The sequence below is a fragment of the Maniola jurtina genome, chromosome 13 (genome assembly GCF_905333055.1).
Source record: "Maniola jurtina chromosome 13, ilManJurt1.1, whole genome shotgun sequence".
NCBI lineage: Eukaryota > Metazoa > Arthropoda > Insecta > Lepidoptera > Nymphalidae > Maniola > Maniola jurtina.
In genome coordinates, this window is record NC_060041.1 from 3,206,274 (window position 1) to 3,233,483 (window position 27,210).

At 37.9% G+C, this 27,210-nt stretch overlaps 2 protein-coding genes across 2 annotated transcripts in view; one reads left to right on the top strand and one right to left on the bottom strand.

Moving 5' to 3' along the window:
• The first annotated feature begins 70 nt into the window (after window positions 1-70).
• Window positions 71-2,905, top strand: LOC123871082 (zinc finger HIT domain-containing protein 2). The gene is made up of 5 exons (XM_045914654.1): window positions 71-261; window positions 713-960; window positions 1,148-1,449; window positions 1,837-2,040; window positions 2,569-2,905. The coding sequence occupies exons 1-5, from the start codon at window positions 218-220 to the stop codon at window positions 2,893-2,895; spliced, it is 1,125 nt and encodes a 374-aa protein (XP_045770610.1). The 5' UTR covers window positions 71-217; the 3' UTR covers window positions 2,896-2,905.
• A 679-nt stretch (window positions 2,906-3,584) lies between these two features.
• The window catches only part of LOC123871091 (phosphatidylinositol 4-kinase alpha), a 42,769-nt gene continuing 19,143 nt past the window's right edge, over window positions 3,585-27,210 (bottom strand). Inside the window, exons 13-39 of the mRNA XM_045914667.1 lie at window positions 26,614-26,725; window positions 25,389-25,400; window positions 23,122-23,395; window positions 22,757-22,858; window positions 22,279-22,480; window positions 21,501-21,638; window positions 21,000-21,104; window positions 20,313-20,504; window positions 19,481-19,691; window positions 18,868-19,068; window positions 18,293-18,425; window positions 17,941-18,015; window positions 17,209-17,438; window positions 16,597-16,724; window positions 15,759-15,905; window positions 15,350-15,531; window positions 14,679-14,808; window positions 13,811-13,990; window positions 12,890-13,010; window positions 12,110-12,297; window positions 11,436-11,502; window positions 11,105-11,226; window positions 9,115-9,303; window positions 8,050-8,172; window positions 7,677-7,800; window positions 6,792-6,951; window positions 3,585-6,278 (exon numbers count right to left, since the gene is read on the bottom strand). Coding sequence (XP_045770623.1) covers window positions 6,053-6,278; window positions 6,792-6,951; window positions 7,677-7,800; window positions 8,050-8,172; window positions 9,115-9,303; window positions 11,105-11,226; window positions 11,436-11,502; window positions 12,110-12,297; window positions 12,890-13,010; window positions 13,811-13,990; window positions 14,679-14,808; window positions 15,350-15,531; window positions 15,759-15,905; window positions 16,597-16,724; window positions 17,209-17,438; window positions 17,941-18,015; window positions 18,293-18,425; window positions 18,868-19,068; window positions 19,481-19,691; window positions 20,313-20,504; window positions 21,000-21,104; window positions 21,501-21,638; window positions 22,279-22,480; window positions 22,757-22,858; window positions 23,122-23,395; window positions 25,389-25,400; window positions 26,614-26,725 — 4,074 coding nt within the window. The 3' untranslated portion in view covers window positions 3,585-6,052. The remainder of the gene's footprint in view (window positions 6,279-6,791; window positions 6,952-7,676; window positions 7,801-8,049; window positions 8,173-9,114; window positions 9,304-11,104; window positions 11,227-11,435; window positions 11,503-12,109; window positions 12,298-12,889; window positions 13,011-13,810; window positions 13,991-14,678; window positions 14,809-15,349; window positions 15,532-15,758; window positions 15,906-16,596; window positions 16,725-17,208; window positions 17,439-17,940; window positions 18,016-18,292; window positions 18,426-18,867; window positions 19,069-19,480; window positions 19,692-20,312; window positions 20,505-20,999; window positions 21,105-21,500; window positions 21,639-22,278; window positions 22,481-22,756; window positions 22,859-23,121; window positions 23,396-25,388; window positions 25,401-26,613; window positions 26,726-27,210) is intronic.

The window sequence follows — 27,210 nt, forward strand, 5'->3', positions numbered from 1 at the left end:
ACCTGTGTGGTCTGTGGCTCTCATTTGATAGTTGCCGGAAGACATTGACATTTGACAATGACATAAAAGTTTGAATTTTTAATGGTTCGCTTTGCTTTGTTTTGCCGTTTTATTTTCTTGATATTTTTGGTATTGTTTTTCATTTTAGTAGGCAATTCCAAACCAAAAGCATTTTTGACCAACACATTGAATTAGATGAAGTAAAAAACGGGCAATAATGTCGAACGACACATCCTCGAAGGCGAATAGGTTATGCGGCTTGTAAGTATTGAATTGAAGACAGAAGACTTCTAGCATTTTCAGCAAACATTTGTTGGTTAGCTGGCTCTGGATGATTGTTGACTCTATTTCATATTCCTACTTTCCATTAATCATAAGATAGGGGCTTTCTTGGGATAATAATTTGACTCATCCAAAACTACGGGATTTCGACTAGGTATTGCAGATGTGATCTGAATCTTTCAATAAAATGATTTTGACTTTGACTTTATCGATCATAAATAGAACCGATAGCTAGTCATACTCTCTGAAGCATGGGGAGGCCAAAAAGCTAAAATTAGTCACCCGTCTAGTTACCAACTTGGCCCACATTGCTTACCCAATGAAATCAATAGATGTACTCCATGTTAGAACGAGGCATCAAGAAAACATTTCTCATGTACTTATATCCTATTCTTAAATGTTTCATATTGTCATTTGTCCTAAATCTTAGGTGTAATGAAAATCCAAGCAAGTATTGCTGTCCGCGCTGTGAAGTATTCTACTGTTCTCTAAACTGCTACAAATCAGAGAAGCATTCAGAATGCTCTGAGAATTTCTACAGAGAGTGTGTCAATGAAGAATTGGCATCATATCAAGTTGATGATGAGTCGAAAAACAAAATGATTGATATTCTTAAAAAAATGCACAAAGAAAATATTGAGGATGAAAAACTTTTAGAAGACTCAGAAAATGTACCAGGTATGTTTATTAAGTTGATTTTCAAATTTTTATTGCATAGTTACATCAATTTCAAAATTCTGTACATACATTTTGGTTCGTCAACAAATAGACATCCACTAAATTACATAGATCTATTGTACAGAATTTATACATGCCAGCAAAAGCATCTATAAGCTTAAATATTATAAGTTTAATCTTATTACAGAGAACATAGAAGAAATAGATTCAGATGATGGCTCAGACATAGATTTACACACAAGAATCAAAGATCTAGATTTAGACGACCCTAATGCTCTATGGAATGCACTAACAGAGGATGAGAGAAATGAATTTGAGGCTATGCTTAGTGGAGGTGATGTGGGTACTATTATACCTCAATGGGAACCATGGTGGTGTTATAGAAAAGAAAAGAAGATTCTAGAAGAAATAAAAGAAGGCAATGAGGAAAATGAACACTTGAAGCTATGTCCTGATATTAAAACTGTGCCAAAGTTTAGTTCCTTAACTGTAAGAACTATTTTTATTCTTTTTTATTATGTAATATCAGCCAAAAAAGGGGAAGTATGTATGAGTATAATAATAGTAATTAATAAATATACACCTGACATCATCAACCCTTTGCCGGTCCACTACTGAGTATTAGTCTCCCCTCAGAATGACAAAGGCTTAGGTCATACACCACCACACTGGCCAAATGCTGATTAACAGACTTTACACACCTTTGAGAACTTATGAAGAACTCTGAAGTATGCAGGTTTCCTTACAGTTTAAGGTCAAAGGTGCATGCCCAGGATTGAAGCTGAACCCCTCAAATAATAGGAGGCCTAAGCCAACCACTAAACTATCGCCCATTTTGTTCATAAGTATAGATCTTACTTTATTTTCTTTTTGCAGAGTATGAAACCATCAGAAGCAATAAGATATAACATGGCTAACGTGTTAGCGTCATATGCATTCATTGCCAGATACTTTAATGGAGAAATTGAACCATTGGAAGCAGCTTCATACTTGCTAGATATTTCTACTAATTTGAGCTCCAATGCCAATTTTGATGATGCTGATTTGGCTGTGGAGTCTGTCGTTCAAAGGTGTCTTCAAGTAAGTTTTACTATCAGTATACTTGAAACTTCCGTTAAAAATTGAGCCTGCTAAGAAAACAATTTTAAAAGCTAATAAAAAACTTGTGGCTGTAAATTTTTATTAAGATTGTGACTATCTAGAGTATAAATACTTCTTTTAAATTAATAATATACATATAATGTAGTTTAAAAAACCTACTTTGGTAAGGATCATCATGAAATGCAATTCCTCTCAGAATTCATATACTTAGATGTATTTTTTTAGCCGACTTAAAAAATAATAACTTCTTTCTTTACTTGTAATATTTTTGTGATTTTGTTTTGATTGGATGTACTTTTATATCCAAAACTAATATTATAAATAGAAAGTCCGTCTGTCTGTCTGTCTGTGACCTTCCACTAAACTTTTATTGATGAAAGGTAGCTTGCATCCTGAAGACAGGCATAGGTTATTTTTTTTCTCTGAAAATTAGAGTTACCACATGAGTTTTAAAACTCCACGAGATGCCGCTAATCAAATTGCTAATAAAATATTATTTAACTTCAGAGTGAATACATACAAACAGATACAGCTAGTTTAGATGTAATGAAGAACGACGTATACCTCATACTGCAAGGACCTTCAGACGATAACAACCTTCATTACAGCAAAGCAGCTTTTTCGCAATTCATACAAATATTTTCAGAAACAAAATCAAAGTGTAACAAGTCGAAAACTAAAACAGATAAAAAGAAAGGGGATTTTTCTAAGAAATTCCCAGAACATACCAAGGGACATTTGCCTGAATTAGATGTAAGCAAAATAAGGAAAGTCATCAAAAAATTAGAATACTATTTATCGTTTTTAAATAGCTGTGATAATAAAGATAATTAATTTTAATTTTGCTGTTGTTTTTATTTCTGTAACCTCAAAAACTATAACCATTAGGGCCGGCGCACATATGGCGGAGCGCAGCGCATTTTTCAGTCAAAATATTTTCGACATTGACCTCATTGAAATAATATCTAAAATCAATTGTGCATCCGTGCGGATACTCGCACATCGGCGCGCAGGCCCGCGTGTGCTCACGCATCTCTCGTACAAATTCGCATAACGTGTTACGCGATTAGAAAACTCCTCGGACATGCTCTGTGCTGCGCTTCGACATTACGTGAGCCGGCCCTAAAGCATACAATGGACTAATGTAACCTCGAGAACCCATAATAAGAGGCAACTGAGATTAAATTTGTCCGCCGTGTACAAAAATCCTCACCTGCACAGGCCCTTGGCTTAGGCTCAGATCTACACAATATAAAGTTTTTGACTTTGCTGAGGATTTATCCCAGCAATGTGTTTTAAGTCTCATCCAAGTCAGAGTGCGGTCTATAGATTTCAACTTCACATACCAGACAGAATCGCAAAGTGTTGCGGATATTTAAATATCGACCTTATCCATTCGAATAGTTTACAACAGCGAGAACAAAAGAAGCATAGACGCCACTGCATAACTTACTAATTACAACTCTATTCCAATTAAATAAAGTCGATAATCTCGTGAATAGATAACTGAATAAAAGTCAAGATTTTGTTTTACCATATTTTAATACCAACAACATAGAATTTTTACAGGAGGAATGTACAAATATTTGATTCATCATTAAATAAACATGCTATTTTTATTTGTTAGCAATAAGTCACAAGTATTAAACTTTTAAATAAAATTAATAAATAAGAAATACTTTCTTGTAATGGTAACGCGGTACATTGTCTTGAAACATTATTACTGACAAACTATTTTGATTATATCACAGATTGTTTTTCAATTCGAAGGGTGAATTCAGGTTAGACCGTGCATGGAATGGATGCGGACCATGGAATTGGAAAGTCATCATCATGATCAACCCATCGCCGGCACAGCATAATAGTTTTTGATTTATCATGCAACATGTCGGAAAAATGCCCGAGTACGGAACCCTCGGTGCGCGAGTCTGACTCGCACTTGGCCGATTTTTTTTATGTATAGACTAGCGCTTGGCTGCAATCAGACCTGCTAGCAAGTGATGATGCAGCCTAAGGTGGAGCGCGCTTGCCTAGAAGTTGCCTATTCTCTCTTGAATACTTAAAACAATCTGTGATATGCTATTTTTATTCAATTATTATTTATAATAGAATCTATACATGATCAACAACACCAACGGATACAGAATAACATTTAGTTACGCATCAATCTAATACTTACAACTGGACCTTTTAGTCACCGCCTTATTTTCTAGATATTAGATGCTAGCCAGACTGTTTAAAAAAAAAAATAGGTACTCAGGTCAAAAATTCCCTGCACATTTTGTCAATATCATCCACCGATCTGTCTGTCAGCGGTTTGTATCTTATTAACCGTACTAGGTAGAGTTGAAATTTTCACAGAATAGGTATTCCTATTGCTGATATAACAATAATAACAATTTCAAACTGGCCGCACTGCAAATTAAAAAAAAAGTACATCTTGTGTGATGGTACGGAACCGTTTGTGTGCGAGTCCGACTCGCACTTGGCCGGTTTTTTAGACAGCTTTATATTATATCATAGTATTTTAGTATTGAGTGATACCATGAGTGATTCTAAAAGAAGTGTTTTATTATTGTTACCAAAGATATTCTTATATTTAAAGGACAGTGACCAAAAAGTCTTCCTGTAAGTATGCTATAATCACAATTATTATTATTATTTTTATAAAATATCATACATTACGTATGTAGGAAATATACTATATTTATATATTACTACAAAAGTAAAGCTATAAATGATATAACATCGTCTTTTTATTATGATAATAACATTTAGGATCATTTTGGCTACTCTTCAATTATTTATTTATCTAATTAAGGAACCGAATATTGCTTCTCAAATATTGGATTCCATTTATTTTGTTCTATCCCTTTCTCTCATTTATTAATAATTAATAATATGATGTATTTCCATTTCCATAAATTAAATAATTATTAAGCATACCTCACCGAGATCAGTAATTAAACTTTTTTAAGGATCACATAAATTGAAAATACGTCTGGAAAAAACTATGTTAACGTTGTGAAACCAACACCTGTATTACAGGCACCAAATACAATAAAAACTATTGATACCTACCACAAAACAAAGACGCAATCCGCGTTTATATAAGAAAAACTAACTGACTGACATATTAACGGACAACTCAAACTACTAGGTCTTGTAACTAGATAGTGATTTAAAGTAATTTCCAATAAAAAACAAGGTTCTCTGTATAACTCCCACTAAAAAGGTTTTTGAGGAAGTCTAGTAAAAAAAGTCTAGGAGTTGACTGACTCTCAAACTGCAAGGTCTAAAAATTTGATTTTTCAAGAAAAACTACATGGCTTTTCTTTATAACGTAGACTCTATTTCATTTGTAAGAAAGGATTTTCAGAATATTTTAATTTCTCGTGGGCGAAGACTAGTGATGTAATTTAATACATGTTTAACTCAAAGTCATGGGTAAACAGCTAGTTTTATAATCTATTAAGGAATCTGGTTCTGATAACACTGTATCATGTTTAGGTCCGAGTTGTGAAGTTGAAAAAAAGAGTTCCTTATAACGGACAGCATGTTGGCCGCGGCTTCCTCTTCCTTATTTTTCGGAAACAAGGCAACCCTGTGTCCAGTATTAGCGACACTATGGATATTATCGCTTTTTGATATGAGTATTATCACTAAGAAGGGATTTTAAGAAAAAAAAAATTGTACGCGGACGAAACCGAGTGCATAAGCTACTCATGTTAAACACAGACAAAGTCAAGGATATATCGCTAGTTTTTTATGAATCTAATAAGGAATCTGGTTCTGATAATACTTTATCATGTCATAGGTCCGCGTCCTGAAATTGAGGCAGAAGGCGTGTCCAGTAATTGCGATACTATAGATATGATCGCTTCTTGGAAGATATTCAAGATATTTTTATGTCACACGGGCAATACAAAAGGCGATCGATTAGTTATGTAATTTAACCCACAGACAAACAGCTAGTTTTTATTTAATAAATCTAATAAGGAATCTGGTTCTGATAATACTGTATCATGTCATAGGTCCGAGTCCTGAAGTTGAGGAAGGAGTTCCTTATAACAGACAGCATGTAGGCCGCGGCTTCTTTCTCCGTGGAATTAGGCGCGAACCGGGAGCGCAGTTGCCGTATCGTCTGACCACGGAAACAAGGCAGGCCTGTGTCCAGCATTAGCGATACTATGGATATTATCGCTTCTTGGTATGGCCTGGAAGAGAACGAGTTGAATAAGAAAACATAGAATGTATTACTGCATGCCTAACTTTTGCAATTTTCTTCTTGAAAATTGTCATTTTATTTTATTTTTGAGTCATCGGTTTTTGGGGGTGACTTTTGTAGAGTAAAGAATATAAGCTTTTGTAGAGTACAAAGGAGTAGACAATGTTGGTCGATTACAGCTATTCAGCAAGTAGAACGTTATGGTTGCCATAATTTTTAGCGGTCAGAGCGTTTGGTGCGAACCCAGACGACAAAGGTTCGAATCCTGTCGGTTTCACAATTTTCGATATGTACTAAAAATATTTAGCCATAATTTTCGTTTCATACCAATTATTTCGATCGTTCAGACATTTTTACGTGTTTTTTGTACTAAGAAGTTTAGAGGCAAGACACGAAACTCATGATAACCACTCAGCGTAATTATTTTTGAAAATCTGTCAAAGAAACCTCAATAGCTTTCAAGAACCTGTTCTATCAACCTAGTTAGTTAGTTACAACTTACCTAACGGCCAAGAAGGCCTGCACGCACAACTCGCAGAACCACCGGAAGGGCGGCGCCTCCATCTTGCCGCCCATCACCATCACCATCTCGTCAGTTAGCTTGATATCCGGCTCGAAGCCCAAATTGCCACCCGGCGATGACTCGAACATGAAGCCGAAATCTGCCAAATGCAATGCCTAGTTAAATTTTAGGGTCCCGTACCTCAAAAGTAAAAAAGTAACCCTTATAGGATCACTTTTTTTTTTTAATTATATAGACTAGCGCTTGGCTGCAATCAGACTTGTTAGCGAGTGATGATGCAGCCTAAGATGGAGCGCGCTTGCATAGAAGTTGCCTATTCACTCTTGACTTGAAGGTACCCATATTATAAGGTGGAAGGGAAAACTGATGCTGGAAGGGTGTTCCATATCCTTGTTGTTTGTTGCCAACATAAGGGAATCAAAACTATAGGGTACTTTCCCGTTGACTGATGATGACAGACATGATTCTATCATGAAATTTGGCAGTCAGGTAAGTCTTTTAGCACAAGTAAAGGAAACAACAGGATCACACATAAATGCACTGTCCATCTTTAACTCGCAGTATTACACATAAACGTGGTATATCTTCTACGATGATACGGAACCCTTCACGTGCGAGTCCGACTCGCACTTGACCAGTGAAGGTTCGCGATCGTTATGGCAACCAGAATTGTTGACACTTCAACCATAAATAATGACCGGAATCGGAAATAATGATTGTAGAACCACCTGTACCATGTACATTCCTTCTATATCTTGCCCTAGATAATGAAAATTAACTGTAGCAGGTTATACTTAGATCCACGAAATATATTACCCAGATATTCTAATGGAAATCATATATTATGTCCTTGTTATTAATTACCTATATGAATAATGTGTCCGTCAGTATCCAGCATAATATTCCCGTTGTGTCTGTCCTTTATTTGCAACAAAAACCCGATAACGCTATACGCGGCCATCGACGTGACGAAGCATCTCCGTGCAGCCTGGAAATTTGTTTAAAACAAAATATATGTAATAAACACATTTTGAAATATCACTCGCTATTTTAGCTTTATGTGACAACTGTCATGTCAAAAGTACGGCTCGAAATGTCACGGACTTTATCTTCTAACACCTTGTATACACAGCATCTCTGTCGTTCCATATATTAATGAAAAAGACAGCATATTTCAATCTTTTTTCAAGTTAACGTTTCTTTATTAAGAACAATGTTATAACTTTTTTATAAATACCTGGAATTCTCGAGTAGTTTCGTCACCATATTTCTTGATAAAATACTCGTACATGCCGATATCAGTCTGTCTGCCCAACTGATCTCGCGACTTTGCGTTAGGCACGCATTCTATTACACCACACTAAAAAAGGGTAAAGTTTGATACAGTAAATAAGGTAAAAGGTTGATAAAATCAATAGTTTGTTCTGATTTAATTAGTAATAACGAACTATCAAAATAAACTATAGATCTAACTATAGATCTATAGATTAATAAATTCTTAAATATGTTAGCACTAGCTGATGCCCGCGACTTCGTCCGCGTGGATTTAGGTTTTTCGAAATCCTGTGGGAACTCTTTGGTTTTCCGGGATAAAAAATAGCCTGTGCTAATCCAGGATATTATCTATCTCCATTCCGAATTTCAGCCAAATCCGTCCAGTGGTTTTTGCGTGAAGGAGTAACAAACATACACACAAACTTTCGCCTTTATAATATTAGTGTGATAGTGTGATAAAGCCTGATTCCAAAAGCTCGGCGGTTCAAACTCCACCCGTTGCACTATTGTCGTACTATGGTTCGATCCCGGGCACGGATCGAACCGGTTCGATCACGGGATTTTAAGTAATTAAATATCACTTGCTTTAACGGTGAAGGAAAACATCGTGAGGAAACCTGCATGCCTGAGAGTTCTCCATAATGTTCTCAAAGGCGTGTGAAGTCTACCAATCCACACTTGTCCAGCATGGTAGACTATGGCCAAACCCTTCTTACTCAGAGAGGAGACCCGTGCTCTGTAGTGAGCCGATGTGATGTGTAGTGATAGTGATAGGTTGATCATGATGATGATCAGCACATAATTGGAGATTCCTTAAAAATCTACCAAACACACTCCCGGCGCGGTAGCGACAACTTTGTACGGGAATAAGTAAAGGTCCAACCCGACTTGTTGTAACACATTTTTGAACAGCGAGATCACTTTCAAAGCTAACATGTCCTTACGTACGTCATCACCCGCTTTAAATATGGCCGCCTACTACTATCATCCAAATATCTTCGCTTTATTCAAATAAGAAAGCACTCACCCCCGGCGCAGTAGCGACAACTTTGTACGGGAACAAGTAAAGGTCCAACCCCACTTGTTGGAAAACATTCTTGAACAGCGAGATCACTTGCAAAGCCAACATGTCTTGACGCACGTCATCGCCCACTTTAAATATAGCGGCTTGCCACGTTTCAGCCGCTATCGCCGTGTACCTGTCTTTTCCTTCTTCCTATTGGGAAAGAGAATATTTTTTTGAAAGTGTTTAATATAATAATAATAATAATCATCTTTATTCCAGATATTACATCCATTTTGTTAGTAATACAAATAACTGCTTATGCCTATGTTAGTAAGTAAGTTTGTTTATTTATTATAATATAATTTTATTTGACTAGATATCCACCCATGAGACACTAAGAGTGCATGTGCAAACCAATCCAGTGTCTCATAAATGGATTATCTAGTTTTTCAGACAAAGTCTTCAGAATGTCGTTGGAACTACCGCGGATTCTGCTCATCACCGATGCTGCTCTTTTTCTCATAATTGCATAAAAATCATCGGTACGAGCCTCAGCAAACATCAGTGACGCACTGCAGAATCTCGGCAGCCCCATCAGCACCCTGAATCCATTATTATATTGGACGCGCAGGTCATTGTAGGTCCTCTGCGTATATGACACCCACAGGCTGCACGTGTAGAAAGTTTGGCAATATGCCTTAAAGAGAGTTATTTTTACTTGTTTGTTGCAACGTGCAAACCTGCGAGCTACCATATTGCATCGGACTGCCAATGCCCTGCGCTCCCTTTCTATATCTTTTATATCAGACATGTCTTCCGTAACAATATGCCCTAGATATTTAAACTCTGCGACTCTTTTAAGAGGAACTCCGTTAAGAGTCACAGGAGGGATATCATCCGGCGAGTTACCTTTGCTCTTAAAAACTAATAGCTCACTCTTTTTTACATTATACATGAGTCCATGTGACTCAGCATACGACTCGCACATCTTGAGTAACTTTCTCAGTGCGCTAATTGATGGACTCAGCAGAACCATATCGTCTGCATAACTCAAGTTATTAACCATAGTGCCATCAATAGAGCAGCCAATCCCGGTTCGGCGGAGTCCATCAATCAGCTGATCAATGTAGACGTTAAACAGGGAGGGAGATGTTAGTCCACCCTGTCGAACTCCGCATTCAAGGTGATATGGATCCGAAAAAGCACCAGCCCATTTGACCCTGTTCGTTTGTGAGCTATACCAAAACCTTAATATATTAACCAATTCTGGTGGCACTTTAAGGTCCCTCAGCTTTGTCCACAGCTGTTCGTAACAAACAAGGTCAAATGCCTTAGAGAGATCGAGAAAAGCGGCATAGACAGGTGTCTTCCTGTCAGTATAGTATTTAACAGTCTGCTTGAGCGCCAGTATAGCACTTTCCGTGGATACGTTGCTTCTAAAGCCGAACTGTGCATCATTTAATTTTATATATCCACTGAGCTGGCGGTCAAGCAGACCATCAAACACCTTTCCCAATATTGTAGCTAATGTAATTGGCCTGTAGTTACATTTGTCGGCAATATCACCCGTTTTATTTTTAACTACAGGCACAACTACACTCTCCATTAGGTCTGCAGGAAGGTATGAGTGTCGGATGCAAAACGTATAAAACTTGCGTTTAGGAAGCTACAAAAGTCATTGGGTTTTTTTTTTTGTGGCCTAATATTTTTTATTATCAAACGACCGCTTGTGGCAATCTAGACAATTCATATTTTTTTTTTGTTCAATACGCTGTATAATATTAAATGATCGCCAAACTTCGTTTCAAAGAAGGCACGTGATGATGATGGTAATTTTTTTTTCAGACTAGACTTCATGCTGTGTAAAATCCACTAACAGGATGAAAGAATTTCTGGATATGCCCAGTAAAGGTGATTTGGGTACTATTAGGTATAACTCACAGGGAACCATAGTGAAGCGTGGGGAACCTAGATTAGATATTTTATAGAATTTATATACAAAAATACTCACGGAAGGTAGTTCTTCCCCAGATGCGATGGCCATAGCGACGGCCTCCATTTCAGCGATACCGTATTTCCTTACTCGGAAACGAGCCAGATACGGCGCTTTGGCTGCACTCTGCATAGGGGTTCCTGAAAAAACAAGGGCATATTAAATATATCCACATTAAATAGATAAACATTTTTCTATTCTATTTACAAAAAAAAAGTTTCGAAAATCCCGAAAATTCAGGCTGGATAAAATTTAACTTTATCTTAATATAAATCAATTTATCGGATCCAAACAACCTCTTTAGTCTGTGTTATCTCGTTTTTAAACATAATTATGAAAAGAAACTTACCACTTTTGTAATCTATATCAATGACCATTGAATCTGGATTTGAAGGTAAATAACAGCCAGGTTGCACCTGAAACGCAAAAGCAATATAATATTATTTAAGACACGTTTGCATACTTCATCCTTAACTTTCAGTTTTTAGGGTTCCGTACCCGAAGGGTGCCAACGGGACTTTAAAAAACTTATTACTAAGACTTCGCTGTCCGTCCGTCCGTGCGTCTGTCTGTCATTGGGCTGTATCTCGTGAACTATAATAGGTAGAGACCTGAAAGTTTGCACAGAATATGTATTTCTATTGCTGCTATAACGATAAATAAAAAAAAATTGCCACCATGAAAATTAAAAAATCTTAGTACGGAACCCTTCCTGCGACTTGCATGTGACCGATTGTTTAAATCCCATGGGAACTCTTTGATTTTCCGCGATAAAAAGTAGCCTATGAAGCCACTCACACCTTTCAGAGCTTCTAAACACACGCGTTTCTCCGCACCGTTTTGTACATTCGGATTATGTCACTGATATTGGTGATTTGGCTCAAGAATAAGAACTCTCGCTCGAAAAACGCCTTCGAGAGCCGCAAAGAGCTACTGAGACTTATGTCCAGCAGTGGACGTCCACCGGTCGACGACGATCATGGTGAGAAAACTATTAGAATAAAGTAAAACCTGTCTAAGTACCTTAACACTCTTCAGAGCTTCCAAACATGCGCGTTTTCGCTCCGCACCTTTTGGATACGGTCGGATTATGCCACTGATATTGGTGATTTGGCTGAAGAATTCAAACTCTCGCTCATAAAACGCCTTTGCAGGACCAGATAGCGTGTCTACGATGCTCTTTGTCAGATTGTCGAGTATGTCAAATAGTACTGGAAAAAAAACATTCGGCATTTATTTGATCCAAAATAAATGGCTATAATACTCAGGACATACATTTCAATTTAATTCGGAGTCTTTAAACATTTTTTTATCGATTAAGTACAATACAAGCTAGCATTTGACTGTGAACTCATCTTATTGTAAGTGATGATGCAGTTTAAGGTGGAAGCGGACTAACTTGGGAAGGGTGTGGTAGTTTTAATTAAACCCATACCCCTTATTGGTTTCTACACGGCAACGAACCGGAACGCTAAATCCCTTGGCGGCACCAACTCCAACGTAACTTACGTCCGAAAAAAGATTACTTTCAAGTCGCGCCTATAAAAGTTTTACTTCAAAAATGTACGTTCAAAATGGTGGGAATGCTTCATTATAGTCATGGGACCCTCTTTCCTTTATCAAATCATCATCATCATCTATTCAAAGTAGGTACTATTGTACACCTTTTGTTTTCAGGTTTGTTAGATTTGAAAGATGATATAGTGGTGATAATTAATTACGTAAACTTAAAACTAAAGCCACGAGGGTTCCAAACGTTAAGGTCTAAGGTCATTTAAGGTCTACCACCATTTGTTTACTTACTGTCCTTATTATGCATCTCTTCGTCAGTGTACATGTTGGTGTGCATATTCCAGATCAATTGATGAGCTACCACTTGCGACTTCTTTGCGAGCGACTTTATTAGTTCTGCTACGTAGCCCATCTGAAAAGTTAGCGGTTGGTCACTTTTGTATGCTGGAACATTGTGCTACTTTAAGAGTGTTCTGAGCGGTCGCTTGAGAGCAAGCTGTTGCAATCAACATTTACAGGCGGGGCATACAAAAGAGCGAGACGCGTGATGTATGAACAACATGAGTTTTTTTTTTTTCTTTAAATCTGGCTTTACTCTGATTAGCCAATGTCAAGTTTGTGATATTTTCAAGTTATTGAATTTATACAAGTATGGACTCCGTCTGCGCCGGCGCCCGCCGACATACGCGCGGCGCCTCTTTAGAGCGCTTCCCAGTCAGTTTCACCACCAAAAAACACCAACTAACACAAAAACCAGCCACTCTTAACAAAAAAAAACACTCCAAACAAGCACAGCACGCGCGCCAGCAAACGCCATCACAGACGAAGTCCCATGAGGTTTGACAGTTCTAAATTAAATTAGGTTCGTCTGTCCTTTTCTTAAGAAAGAGATGCGAATACTCTAAATTTTAGTTGCGCTCAGACTCAGTACCATTGTCAATATAAATACAATTTTACTATGTATTTTATTTTCGGGCATAGATATTGGAGAGATAAATCGATATCCGGCTTAATTTTAGATCTAGAACTACAAGTAATAGAATAATTAGCGTAATACTTTTGTATGGAGAGTTTGTGTATGAAATGTATCCTTGTAGGGGCTCCTAATCCTAAGGGGTCCTAAATCCTAAATCCTAAGGGGTTACATGGTATGGTATGGTATGGTTCCTCTTAAGGAGAGGAACCATAGTTTGGTTCGAGTTATGTACTTACAGTGTCGTGCCGCAACGCCTGCACAAGCTGTGGTATGTACAGCAGCACAGCAGAGGACGGGTATGAAGTTAAAGTGGCGACCGCCGTTTGAGCCGACAGCGGGTGTGGGGGGTACTGCCGACTGAAGTACGACAACGCTTCCACGGGGCTCACTCGCGCCCACGTCACCATGTGGACTAACTGAAAACGTAGGTCTTTTTAAGGGTTTTGGCAGTACCACTAAAGAAAGAAGTTCTTATAGGATCACTTCGTTGTCCGTCTGTTTGTGAAGACCCTTTATAACAGGAATTTTAAGCCACCACGATTTGGAAAGCAACATTTGTCAGTCCCTAGTTGATAGGTTCCAAATGACTTCTAGGATTTCCCTTTACTACTATTCCCTGAATTACAGGTTACCCTTTCTTTTTTCTTTATTGACTTGCGCTTGAAGACCCTTTGTATAACTTAACAGATTCTTACCATTTTTAACCCCCAACCCAAAAAGAGGGGTGTTATAAGTTGGACGTGTGTATCTGTGTATCTGTCTGTGGCATCGTAGCCCCTAAACTAATGAACCGATTTTAATTTAGTTTTTTTTGTTTGAAAGGTGGCTTGATCGAGAGTGTTCTTAGCTATAATGCAAGAAAATCGGTTCAGCCATTTAAAAGTTTTCAGTTCTTTTATAGTTACTGTAACCTTCACTTGTCGGGGGTATTAAATTTTTTTTAATTTACACTTGTTTAAATTGTGATAAAAGTGTTTTAACTTTTTTGGGAGACAAGAGTCTTTCGATTTATGCAAATAAAGATATTATTGCTATTTAGCTTTTCATTGCACTGTATAATATACCATTTAAATCTGCAAAGTAGCACCTTTTCTTAGTATTTACCTCATGCGCATCATTGAGCAGGTTTTCAGTGGTGACTAGATATTTCAACGCCTGGGGTATATGACAAACGGACGTCGGGTGCATTTGGACCTTTCTCTTGATCTCGGCTATTATACCTTCGTTCTTCAACCTGCGAAATGTGAATAATAAGTACGCATAAATAAGCTTCAAAACTTTAACAACCATCAAACGACTGGCAAGAAGTGAAGTTTTTGTACGAAGAAATATCTAATTTAACATCAAACTAAAATAAAAATTACGATTTCGGTCTCAAAAAATCACGACTCTCACATTGTATTAATCTTGCACCAACTCCTAAAAAAAGCATATTATACGATCGAAGATTATGTAAATGATTAAAGAGCGTGGATTTGACCTGAAGCTCGCTCCAGCAATGCGCGGAACTTCAATTACTTTTATACATGGCATAATATTGTATACCAAATCTTTGAAAAGAGCAACCACCGAGTTTCTTGCTGTTCTTCTCGGTAGGAAATGCATTCCAAACCAGTGGTAGATGGTTTTGAATTTGAATTTGTATACGGAACTATTATTATACTCGTCAGAGAAGCGATATTGTATACCAAATGGAACAATCACCTTGCACCGGGAAGCGCAGTATTAGCATACCTTCTACTAAGTGGACAGTTCCCTTTAGATATACAACCTACCTTTCAGGTAAAAACACAGCCAACGTCGGGCTAATATCCCAAGCCAGTTTAGTATAATCGCGCCATGTTCGCTCAGTATTGGGTTTGGATCGCCACGTCGCTATATTGTCTTCACCCGGCACCGCTTGCTCGGGTCTACTGTGTGGGTTGTGCCAAGTTACGAGGAACTCTATTTCTACTGCCTGCGGAACCAAAAACAAATGTATTTTCTTAATTTGAGAAGTCAAGGCTGTAATTGACTGTAATTTAAAGTTGTCAAAATAAAGCAAAGAAGCTTGGTGTAAAACTCCTGCTGTGCAAAGCTCATACAATTGTATTTTAAAAAGTGAAGATAATTTGTACCCTTGTGTGCGTGATATTTACGTAGCGACACATACTAAATAGATATTGGCACGGCGCTTATTCTTACCATAAGCTCCAATATGAGATTCCTTTTCCGTACGTAATCTTTGACGAATGGATCTAGTGACTTGGCTGGCGGTTTCATGCTGCGAATTGATCTCTTGCCCGCTACACTGCCTGCTCCGCTAGACAAAGTCGTTGTTGACATGGGCACCTAAACATTTTTATTATTAAACCTTTATTGCTGATAGTTTTTTTTTTTAATATTTATCTAGAATTTTAGTCCTTTTAGCTATTTATCTGTTAGCGTGTCCTCATCTCAAAACCTCTTTTCCTACTCCAATACAAAAATACTTGTGTTTAGGTTTTTACATATTCAAATAAAACAGGCGCAAACTTAACGAAAATAATTACGCATTCCAAGCGCAACTGTGAAAAAGAAGGGTAAAAATGTCTATTTCGTTCAGTTTAAGAGAAAACAAAACCAATAAAAATGTAGCAAAGATTTTTTTTATATTTTAATAAAAATAGCGAGCAAACGAGCAGGTGAGTCACCTGATGTTAAGTAATTACCGCCGCGAAAATTTACAGCATCCCAATGCGTTGCCGGCCTTTCAGGAATTCGATGGTCCGCCCCATGATTACATTTAGATTACAACATGGGGTTAATTCCCCATCTAGTGGGAACACCGCCGATAGGAGGTTATTCCACAATATAGCATGTGCGTGGAAAAAAGGATCTGGCACAACCGACGGTCGATGTGCACCAGGCACCCAGGTGGTGAGGATGAAATTGCTTTCGGTGGCGTGCGGTGCGGTTGTAGAAACAGGACGGTGGGAGATTTCATTGCATATCATTTATTTAGAAATGTAATTGAACTAAAACTTCGATCTAATTTCCTCACCGTATTAATCCAACCGGAAGTTTGTCGATTGCCAATGTCACTGCTGTTGACTGAAGATCTGTTATCCGTCGGCGAGTTGGACGTGTAAATGCTTTGGTTACTACTCGGGCCCATTAATTCGAACTCCGCTGTAAATAACATACAATGTAATACAACAATACTCTCAAAACAAGCGGTAATATTTTCTATGAATGCAATTAGTACCTATTAGGCAAGCGCTTGGCTGCAATCATACCTGATGGCAAGTGATTATGCAGCCTAAGATGGAGCGCGCTTGCCTAAAAGATACCTATTCACTGTTGATATGAAGGTATTATAAGAGTAGGAACGTATGATAAGAATGTAGGCCCATATTATAATTGGAGGGGAAAACTGATGCTGGAAGGGCGTTCCAAATCCTAGAGGTACTTAGCGGTAGGTATTTTATACGTAACAGCAACATTTTAGCTTTCTTGAGGTTTCTAAGTTTTCACCTAAATTTTGACATACCTATTACCTACGCGTATATTTTGTCCAAAATTTAGGTGATCGTGATTCAGAACAGGATGCAATCCCTAAAGTTTTTGTGGTAAGCTTTCTTAAATATCTAACACAGATTTTTTTGGAACTTACCGCCTATATCGCTGCTCTTCAAATACTTCTTATCCGAATGCATCAGTTGCCAGAACTTAATCAGTGATATGATATCCTCTCTCAAAGCGCCAGACATCTTGGCTGGACACTGTAGACCTCTGCAGAAGTAGTCTAGACACGCGCTGTAGACTCGTTCTCGTAGGATGTTACGTGCCAGAGACCGCGGTAGGATGTCGCCTTGGAGGAGAGATAGGCCGCAGGATAGAAGCCTGTGTGAAAATGATTACTATAAGACCAGTAACACTATCTCACTAGGATATCAGTGGCGGCGCAACTAGTCGCGCTACCAACAAAATATTTTAAGCTCTGTGGGAGGGTACCTCACCTGGTGTCTTCTTTGTTGCGCATGCAAATTGGTGGCGGCGGCCGGGATCATCACTAATATGTACTCATATAGAACTATTTAGTGTCTTACTCATTCGACTACCAGTTACACTACCAGGGACGCCCCTCCTACACGCTGCTTGTACGTGTGGCGGTCAAGCAGATGGCGCTTCTCACTCGTATGAAGAAATCAATCAAAACCGTCGTCGCCCAGCTGGCGCTACCGAGCAACACAACCGCTCGATGGGAGATCTCCCTATTGCTATGGTCGAGCACACAGACACCGCTCCCCTACATACGTAACGTATAGCAAAAGATATGTTAACTTTTCAATATCCATTTTGAAACTGACGATCTTAAGATTCGTTCGATAAGTCGTAAACTCACCTAAATCTAACTCCAGCAGCTTCGACATGTCTATTGATATGATCACGAATGTCACCAACGGTTACTGGGAGTGATCTGAAAAATAAACAAATTAGGCACCCATACCTATATCCATCAATAAAATGTCTATAAATATCAGGCAAGAATACGACAGATTTTCTAAAAAATGTTCCAACCCACATCGCAAAAGAATTAATCTGAATATTTAGTATCCTATGGATATAAATTTTTGGATGCGATATGTCATGTTACCGTATTCACCCAACTATATTCGATTTTTTTCAAATCTCAGTTTTGACTTGATTGTGGGTTGGAACGGTACTCAGAAAATACGTTTAATTTAATGTTTTACCTGTGAAGTAGACTGGCTAACATTTCGACTTTTTCCAAGCTATTGTATTTAGCGGTCTCAGCGACTTCGCATAAATATCGGACCCATACTGCGTGAGGGGCCACGAACGGTGGTCTAGGTTCTAGTTTGGCACCTAAAAACGATTGATTAATTTTATTCTAAGGTTCAGTCTCTCTGTAGGACTAATTAATTCTCAACAAGGAAATCTGTAAGAGACCCAAAGTAACCAACATAGAATCTCTCTCAAGAAACTCAAGAATAAGCAAGCTCAAGTGGCAATGGGCAGGTCATGCCTGTCGCAGAACCGATAGACGCTGGGGCACACGTGTTCTGGAGTGGAGAAACTTCGGCGTTAAAGTCAAATTGATCTGAAAAGCCTTGTTTTAGAGCTCAAGTTCGTCCACACATTTACTGCCAGCGGTCAGCAAGAATTAGTACCACATATTTAAAACAATCTGAATGACCAGTCAAGTCAATTTCACGAGAAACTATCCTCTAAAATCGAGAAACAAAACTTCACAATATCTTACAGATGTCAATTATAGGATATTCTGCGAAAAAATGGTAATAAATACCTTCGTAAGCCGCCAAAGGGCTGATCTCCTCAGTTTGTTTAGAAAATAGCCCCATCTTCCTGTCAACAGTACATTGCCAGGCCATGAAGATTTCTTGTAAGAGTCGCAACTCCAAGTCAGGTCGCGCCGTACTCAGCCATTGCCAGCATTCCGCGGCCGTTGTGACTGCGTCCTCCGTGAATATGTCTACTTGGGACCAGGCTGGAAAGGAAATTGACGAATCGGACATAACCTCAAATATTCCTCATTCAGAGCGAAAATTACATGCTCTTTTGCGCCATAAAATAGCTACATGGGCAACATCGCTGCCACCGGCGTAAGCGCTTTTTAAGCGTGGCTTCCCGTTTCAGGCTATCATTTTTAGTTAGGCGTTTATACGCGCGCTACATTTGCGCTTCAATAAACTGAACAACGCGCTTATTCTAGCGTGTTCGCTTGAACTAGTGGGTCAGTAAGTATCGGTTGAAGTTTTTCGTCTCACGGGTCTCATACGAGCTTATAAGCGCGTCTACGTTCGTATGGAATGCGCGTGTGATAAATTATTTACTAACACGCAAAAAAAGCCAATCTAAGAACGCTCTTGCGAAGTATAAGTAAGTACTCTCATACTCACCAATGCTGTGAAGTACAGCACGAGCGGTGGGCGTCGTTCCTGAGGAGGTTGACCTCGCATGCACTAAAAGCGCTGTGCAGCGCCACAAAGCGGCTCGATGGGCGGTTTCGCTGCCACTTGCGCAGGCGTCCCTTAACGCAGTATGGAGACGCAATCCCACCCTCCATATTGCCGGCTCTCCGCCGCCTTCTGCATATACTGCTCCTGCTACCTGCAATTTTAATAATATTTAGCGAAAATGCGACGAATTTTCTCCTACTTTTTTTCTTTTTATCCTATCCTAAATTCAAAATATTTTTATTCAATCAGACTTTTACAAGTACTTTTGAATCGTCAAAAGCATCTACAACTGGTTCAAATGCCATTCCTACCGAGAAGACGCATACTACCGAGCGGTTTCGGATACAACCAATAAAGCAGCGAAAGTTTTATTAAGAGGTATTTTATCCAAAGCCGACCTTGATAGGAGTGCTGACGGCTCAAACCACGATACCACGACTAAATACTGGCTTCACTTAAAAATTATGCCCCAAATACTATTTAATGGACCTTATAAAGAGAACGAGTGTCTTAGCAATGTTCTACCTTGCCTTTAACAAAAAACGTAAGAGGTTATACTACCTTCACCCGCATATCGACTTCTTTAGAGTGCTACAGCACCGGAATCTTGAGGGTGATCCTTTAGCCAAATGTTCAAAATATGACTTAATACTGGCATCACTTAAAAATTATGTCCTAATTACTATTTCATTGACCTTATAAAGATGTTCTAAGAGGTCCTGAACGATATTTTACCAGTTTTTAAACGTAAGACGTAAGAAGTTATACTCACTTCACCCGCATACCGGCTTCTTTGAGACACAACGGCTAATAAAGCGGCGGAATCTTGAGTAACGCAGGGTGGTCGTTTATCCAAAGCGGATTTTGGTAGAGGTGCCGACAGACGGTTCAAACCAGCTGCTCCTAATAATGCCCCCGTTGCAAGGGCTAAGCCGCAATGGTGCCAAAGTGTTGAGTTGGGGACCTGAACACAGTTTAAATAAAAAAAAAATTAAAAAAAAGAACATTAGTCATAGTAATACTCCCCTATCTCCTCCAATTAAGCGTATAGTTTGTGCCAGGAGTGGGTACGACAATAGTGCAACGGGTGGGGTTTGAACCGCCAACCTTTCGGAATTCAGTCCGCTCCTCAACCGTTGAGCTATCGAGGCTCTAATCTAATTATGGCACAACCGATGGACCTTATCCGCGTGGATTTAATTTTTTTTTTAAATCCTAATAGGTGAACAAAATCTCAAAGAAAACTCTGGGGCATCTACATCTCCTCGCAAAATTCGGCACATAATGTTTAGTTTATCGCAAGTCCGTCTGACCTTCAAGAAGTTAAAACTTAAGCGACCTAAGAGAAATTTGGTTGGATATAGGAAAAGTTATGTCAGGGAAGATGCTTGATAAAAAAAATTCTTTAGACTTTCATACTTTAGTCCAGTAGGTCTTCCAATATTTTTATTTACGTTACCTGATTGAGATATTCCTGTAAATGAGACCGAGTAGACTGGGGTGCCCATTTCATAGCTTCTTGAACTATACCATGACATCGATCAGCGAAATCTTTTACAATGCCCTACAAAAAACATATAATAGTGCTAGTTCAGTTGTTCATAAATTAAAATGACAAGTCTAGTGCTATCTTTTTCCGCACGCAACAGTGTGAAAAAGACAGCACAACTTCTAGGCCCGTTAAATTACGTTAGAGATTTTCATAAGCCTAAATAGTAAAAGCCCATAGTGCCTAAAAATGACCTGAGTCTCCTGGAAACATTAATATTCTTTCGAATAGCATGACTGTAAACGCACAACAGACGGAAACGTTTAAGTGCGGAAACCAGCCCAGAGAGAAGAAGAAGAAGCATGACTGTAATTTGATAAAGTTGAATGTACAATCTATTATTTCTCCTAAATAAAATATGCTGAAGCATAATATTTATAAATTCAAGTAGAGCTATATAAATCTTCTTACCTCTCGACCTTCTAAAGTGTCCTGAAGTTGCAAAGTAAAGTCTGTACCGGGCACTTTCAATAGCGGCGTTTCTTGATTCGCATCTAATTCCAAACTAAAACTCAACACTTGGAGAATGTCTAACATTGACCAGAGCACCTAAAACAAGAAAATAACACCCTCTTCATACAAATGCTAGGGCACCATGCGTTCATTTTATGGCACCATCTCCCTGTACCTGTCACAGATTGTAGCATTTGTGATAATTTACTATCATTTTAATCCTTCGATGAATTTATAATTTAGGGCAACCTGTGCCACTTATGATATGCCGGTTCGGAAAGCAGTAAGCAGTCGAAAAGTCGAAAACATTCTGGACATTGCATCAAAACCGAGTTCTTTAAAAGACTGTCTGCAAAAATCCAAACGCGCCGATCGTAATTATGAAGCGAAGTTTCTTAACGGGCGTTTTAGATGACTGAGCAAACAGCTAAATAAGCTGATTGTTACGGACAATATTGAGGACAGAAGATGCAGAGATCGCTCACCAACAAGATGGCCTTACCAACTGAAGTAGTCCCATTCGTGCCAGTTCTACACTATTGCTAAAATGGCCACTGACAGAAGAAAATGGAGACAGCTGATCCACTCGAGGCCAGGACTTGCCAGAACCACGATCATCAGTAATGAAGGAATGACCGGAGACGGACATTTTCATGAAGTGTTCTTCAGATCTTAAGTGTTAATGCCATTGAAGTAGTTTACATCAGAAAAAAATTATGTATTAATCCAATTTTACCCGACAATTCCACAAAAGATGCGGGAACCTGTCCACCAGCCCAGCTAACCATTTATCAGCGACTCGTCGGATCTGCTTGTGTATATGGTTGAAGTTGACCAGCAGGAACTGCGCGTGACCTTCCAGCTCCCTTTCCCGACACTCATCCTTGAGTTTTTCAGACATTACATCGAGGAACTTTTGGAATACTTTATCGCCAACGCTGTTAAGTGTTTGCCACAAAAAAAAATATTACTTTTTCCATGCTTTATGTCATTTATCCAAAGTAATTTAAAACTAGCTGATGGAGATTTTTAAAACTGTAAAAATCCCATATCAAATTTTATCGAAATCCGTTTAACGGTTGAGTTATGAAAGAGACAGAGTTTCCCATTTAATTTTAATATAATGTATGGATATAATAATAGTAATACAAAAATATTTCACTTAATTATAACTTAATTATAAATAGGTATCTTGTAAAAATGTATTGACTTACCTGGCAACACATTGCCACATACCACTCTTATCTTTCTGTAGTGCTGTATCACTCAAATACTCAATTATGTGTTGTAAACTAGGCTCTGGTGAATTACATACTCTGTCCAAAAGAAAGAAAAACTCCGTAAAATGTGTTCATGGACAAATAATTAATAATTTTAACTTTCAAAATAAGATTAACCTATACATTCTAAAACAGATTTATTTTTATTATTTTTATGCAAAATAATTTATTATCTATCGTGCAAATTGTCGGGAAAAATACCCGATTACGGAACCCTCGATGCGCGAGTCTAACTCGCACTTGGCCGGTTTTTTTGCACGAAAATGTTGTAGCTATAATACGAGTATGAATGAACTCACCTCAAAGTCTCCAACCAATAAACGCTCAGCAAATACATGCACGGCGCGAACGTCAATTTAGGAACTATAACAGTCACTTCTTGTTGGTGATCCAATAAATTCAATATCTGTGTCTTTAACTCTTGAAGTTCATTAATCGATACTGAATCGTTCCTGACAGCTGACGTGTACTGTAACTCTCTCATTTCCGATCGCAATGACGTTTGAGAGACAAGGAATGGTGATTTCACGGCTATCTCTTTTACACCCGCGTACCATTCTTGGGGCCACAATCCTGAGGATTTTTTTAATTGGGATTAATTTGGGTTATTTTATAGTTACAATGTTAAAGTAATGTTATTGTGGGGTCTTAATTTTTTTTAATAAATATTTACTGATAAATTTTCGAAAATCGCCATTTTAAGAACTTTTTACTATAGAACCTTTCAGTATCAGGCTTGTGGTCAGATCGTGATCCTTCTTTAATAATTTATATACAGTCTGCGGCGGCCCATGCGCTGTTATATTTGAAAGAACTCTGAGAAAATGTACGGTCGGCCTCAGAATTCGAGCAGCAATTCCGCGAAACTATTGCATCAAAAACCTGACCTTTTCTATAAACACGCCACACACACCTAACGCATGTGCATAACCGTGCAACGTGAATATGATTATTAAGGTGCTAAACGATTTACGGTCTTTGACAGTACTAAGCAATAGTTCTGAAAGATCACGACCTAGACTCATCTCTTAGAACGTCACGGTTAAATGCACATAAACCGTTACGCAGGCCATACACGATCAAGTTTATCGGTCAAATTGACCGGTAATTGATCGTGTATGGGCTTGAAGCGGCGTCCAGTATACTGAAATAGAAAATGAATATAAAATGGCGTCTAGTAGACCTGACGTTGTGACGGTAAATGGTTTAAGTAGAATATAAAATAGCGCCCAGCAGACTTGACGGTGTATGGCTATCAGTTGTCTGGACGCCGCTTTAAGTCCGCTGCAAACTTGATCGTGTAAGGCCAGCGTAAAAGAGTACGATTTTTTATTTTTTATAATTAAAATCTCATGATTGATCAGTTGATCACACGAAATCCAAACAAAACAGCAAATTCAAACGCACATTTCGTAAATTTTATTCAGTCAACAAAAACAGCGCAATTTAAATAAACAAAAACAAACTATTCCAGCATCACCAATAAGTACAAGACTTTAAACATTTAAAACTCGCTTTAAAAAGCAAAAAAACCAATCGAATTCACGCCTAAGTACATAACAAACTTGAAATCATAATTGCTAACAACGCATTCTAAAAGGGACAAAAACCGATAAACATTGAAAGATGTATGAAATCAAAAACACACTACATTTTAAAACACTCTGAAAATTTTTACAAAAACCATCCCTGCACTTTATTATGCGAAATGTTTTTGAAATAATGACATATACAGCATATACACTATTTTTATTTAAAAAAAAAGAAAGTGGTGTTTTAGTCGGTAACAAATCTCTACACTTGATGATTTTCCTCTTAAAATAATTATGCTAATACGCTGACACATCTTGCCAGCGCATTAATCATTGGCTATGATGCTCTTTAAAAATATATGATAACGATAAGTACAAAAGGACAAAAAAAATCTAGTCAATGCAGGACTAATTGTAATTTCAATAAATAATTTGTAAAAAATAGGTAGGAAATATTCTAAGTTGTCAGCTAATTAACAATCCATTCATATTCGAAAAATTACGTTTGAGTTTTCATTCGTTACTTAAATACGTTTGTGCATCATAACTTTGTACAGCTGGTGTTGACACTTCCATGAAGGTTTCTTACATAGTACCAGACCGGGTTCACTTGACCCAAGAAACATACCTACGATAGCGGACCACTTCACACCGTAAAGTTCACAGCACTTATCTCTTATGAGAGAAAGAGAGGTCAGGGAAAAGAGTTAACATGATAGAGAGGTGTTCATGAAATTTTAGGCCGCAGCGCTGTGCGAACTAAACTGCACTTTATTGCGTAGTCAAAAGAGTTACTACTTATTTAAAGGTCTTTGCGGAGCGGCCTTCTATAGTCTATACCTCTAAGGTAATAGATAGTACCAAGAACGAACAATGGCTGGCGCGCGAGTCTTATTGCAACGCATGCCGGTCTAGTATATTAAAAAAAAAATTGTATATATCATCATATCAAAAAACACATAAAAACTTTCATACCTAAATATAAAAACCAAACGACATACATCTAAAAATTTTCTAGAAGCATCTTTACTCACGCTTTCGCATTGCTACAGGCGTGGCCATAGAAGAAGAGACAATAAGATGTTTAAATACTATCATAATATTATAATAGCACAGTTTAGGCCATCAATACATTACGTTATTTTAAAATCCACAGCTACAATAGGGATGGTGCCTCTAGTCAAATAATTAACTTTTTACCAAACGTCAAAACGCTCGCTTGGTAAGGGCGCTTGTATGAAATACATAAATGTGACGTCACACACATTTTAACATAATTTGATGTACTTTTTTAGTTAAACCAATAATTTAAAATGGTTAGCAAACTTAAAACTAACAGCGGACGTGGATTTTAAGAATTTTGACAGATTTTGGGCATTTAATAATTTCTAAAAAATAATTTATTTTTGACATAGGCATCATCCCAATTGCAATTGACAGCTACAATCTGTGTGCTTAGTATGACATTTTGCGTCTCATCAAAGTTGATAGAATTCGAGTATAAAAACACTTCAGCGCTTATGTAAAATGGACCGTTATTACCTTGTTCTAAAGCTCAAGTTTGTCTTCATATCCACAGCCAGCACTCCAAGTGGAAACGTTACGAAATAAAAATCAATGGTATTGAATTTTTGACTTTAAATCAAGAACGATTAGGTCGATTTTACTCTGACGTTATTATATTGTTACGACGCTCGAATTTTGTCAACGTTGGTAAAATGTAAAATCTCATAAGTACACTGATTAGCTGATATTCTGTAATTTCGGCGGAATTCTTGCCTTTGCAATTGCACAATCACGATTGTGATGCTACCCTCATAAGCCTCAGGCTGTTAACCAATTAAAAGTGATAGCAATTATTATTACATTGTAGCTGTCAAGTTTTGGGCCTATAACCACAGAAATGTTTGCATCGTACGAGAGCGATAATTATTATTTTTTAATTTATAGACTAGCGCTTGGCTGCAATCAGGCTGTATTCGAAAGAAAATCTCAGTTCAGAAGTGGGATAGACGTATAATGAAAGTAAGAAATCTTATTCGGTTCTTTTGTAACGTTGATGATGTTAATGTTTCAAGATTTGCGTAACGTAATGTACAGATGAGCCCTTATTTTAAAGTACTTGAGGAATATACAGAGAGTGCTGAATTGAATTTTAAAACAATGGAATTAGAGTTGATAATCGAGCAGTTAAAAATTGTGGGTACATTTAAATAAGAAGAATGTGTTATTAGAAACAGAGGGTAGTTCAATATTTACCTGATTCGGCAGCGGTGAATCCCATTACGACGCAGTACAACCAAAAATCTCTAAAGAGCTTATGTAACCGAGGCTTTGGGTTTTTTATCGGAGGCAACCTTTTAACTAGTACCTGTAGAGAGAAAAAATATTTGTCTATAGGTATACTGTTTTAGTGAAACGGTTCGTGTCGTGAGGTGAGGTGGTTCTATAGGTGTACAGTTTGACGAAACGGTTAGTGAGATAAGGCGCGGGTTGGGGGAAGGTGACAGTTGAGGTAAAAATCAAGGATCTGAGCGCTCTCTGTCACCCTCCCGCACTGGGCACCTTATTCCACGAGCCGTTTCAAGCAAGATACCGATAGATAAATCATTTAAAAGTTCCAAGACCTAGCTCGAATTAACCGCTCAGTTTAAGCAAATGAGTTAATTTATCAAATTGATCAGTTATTATTTAAGCTATATTTACCACAATAAAGGATATAAGAACGCCCAAATTGCCTACATAACCCGAAGCTTTCAAAACACCAGACGAGTTGCACAAACAATTCGAACAAACCTTCAAACAAATCGTATTTTCAAGTGATTAAAGTATATTTACCGCAGGGGATTAAAGTAT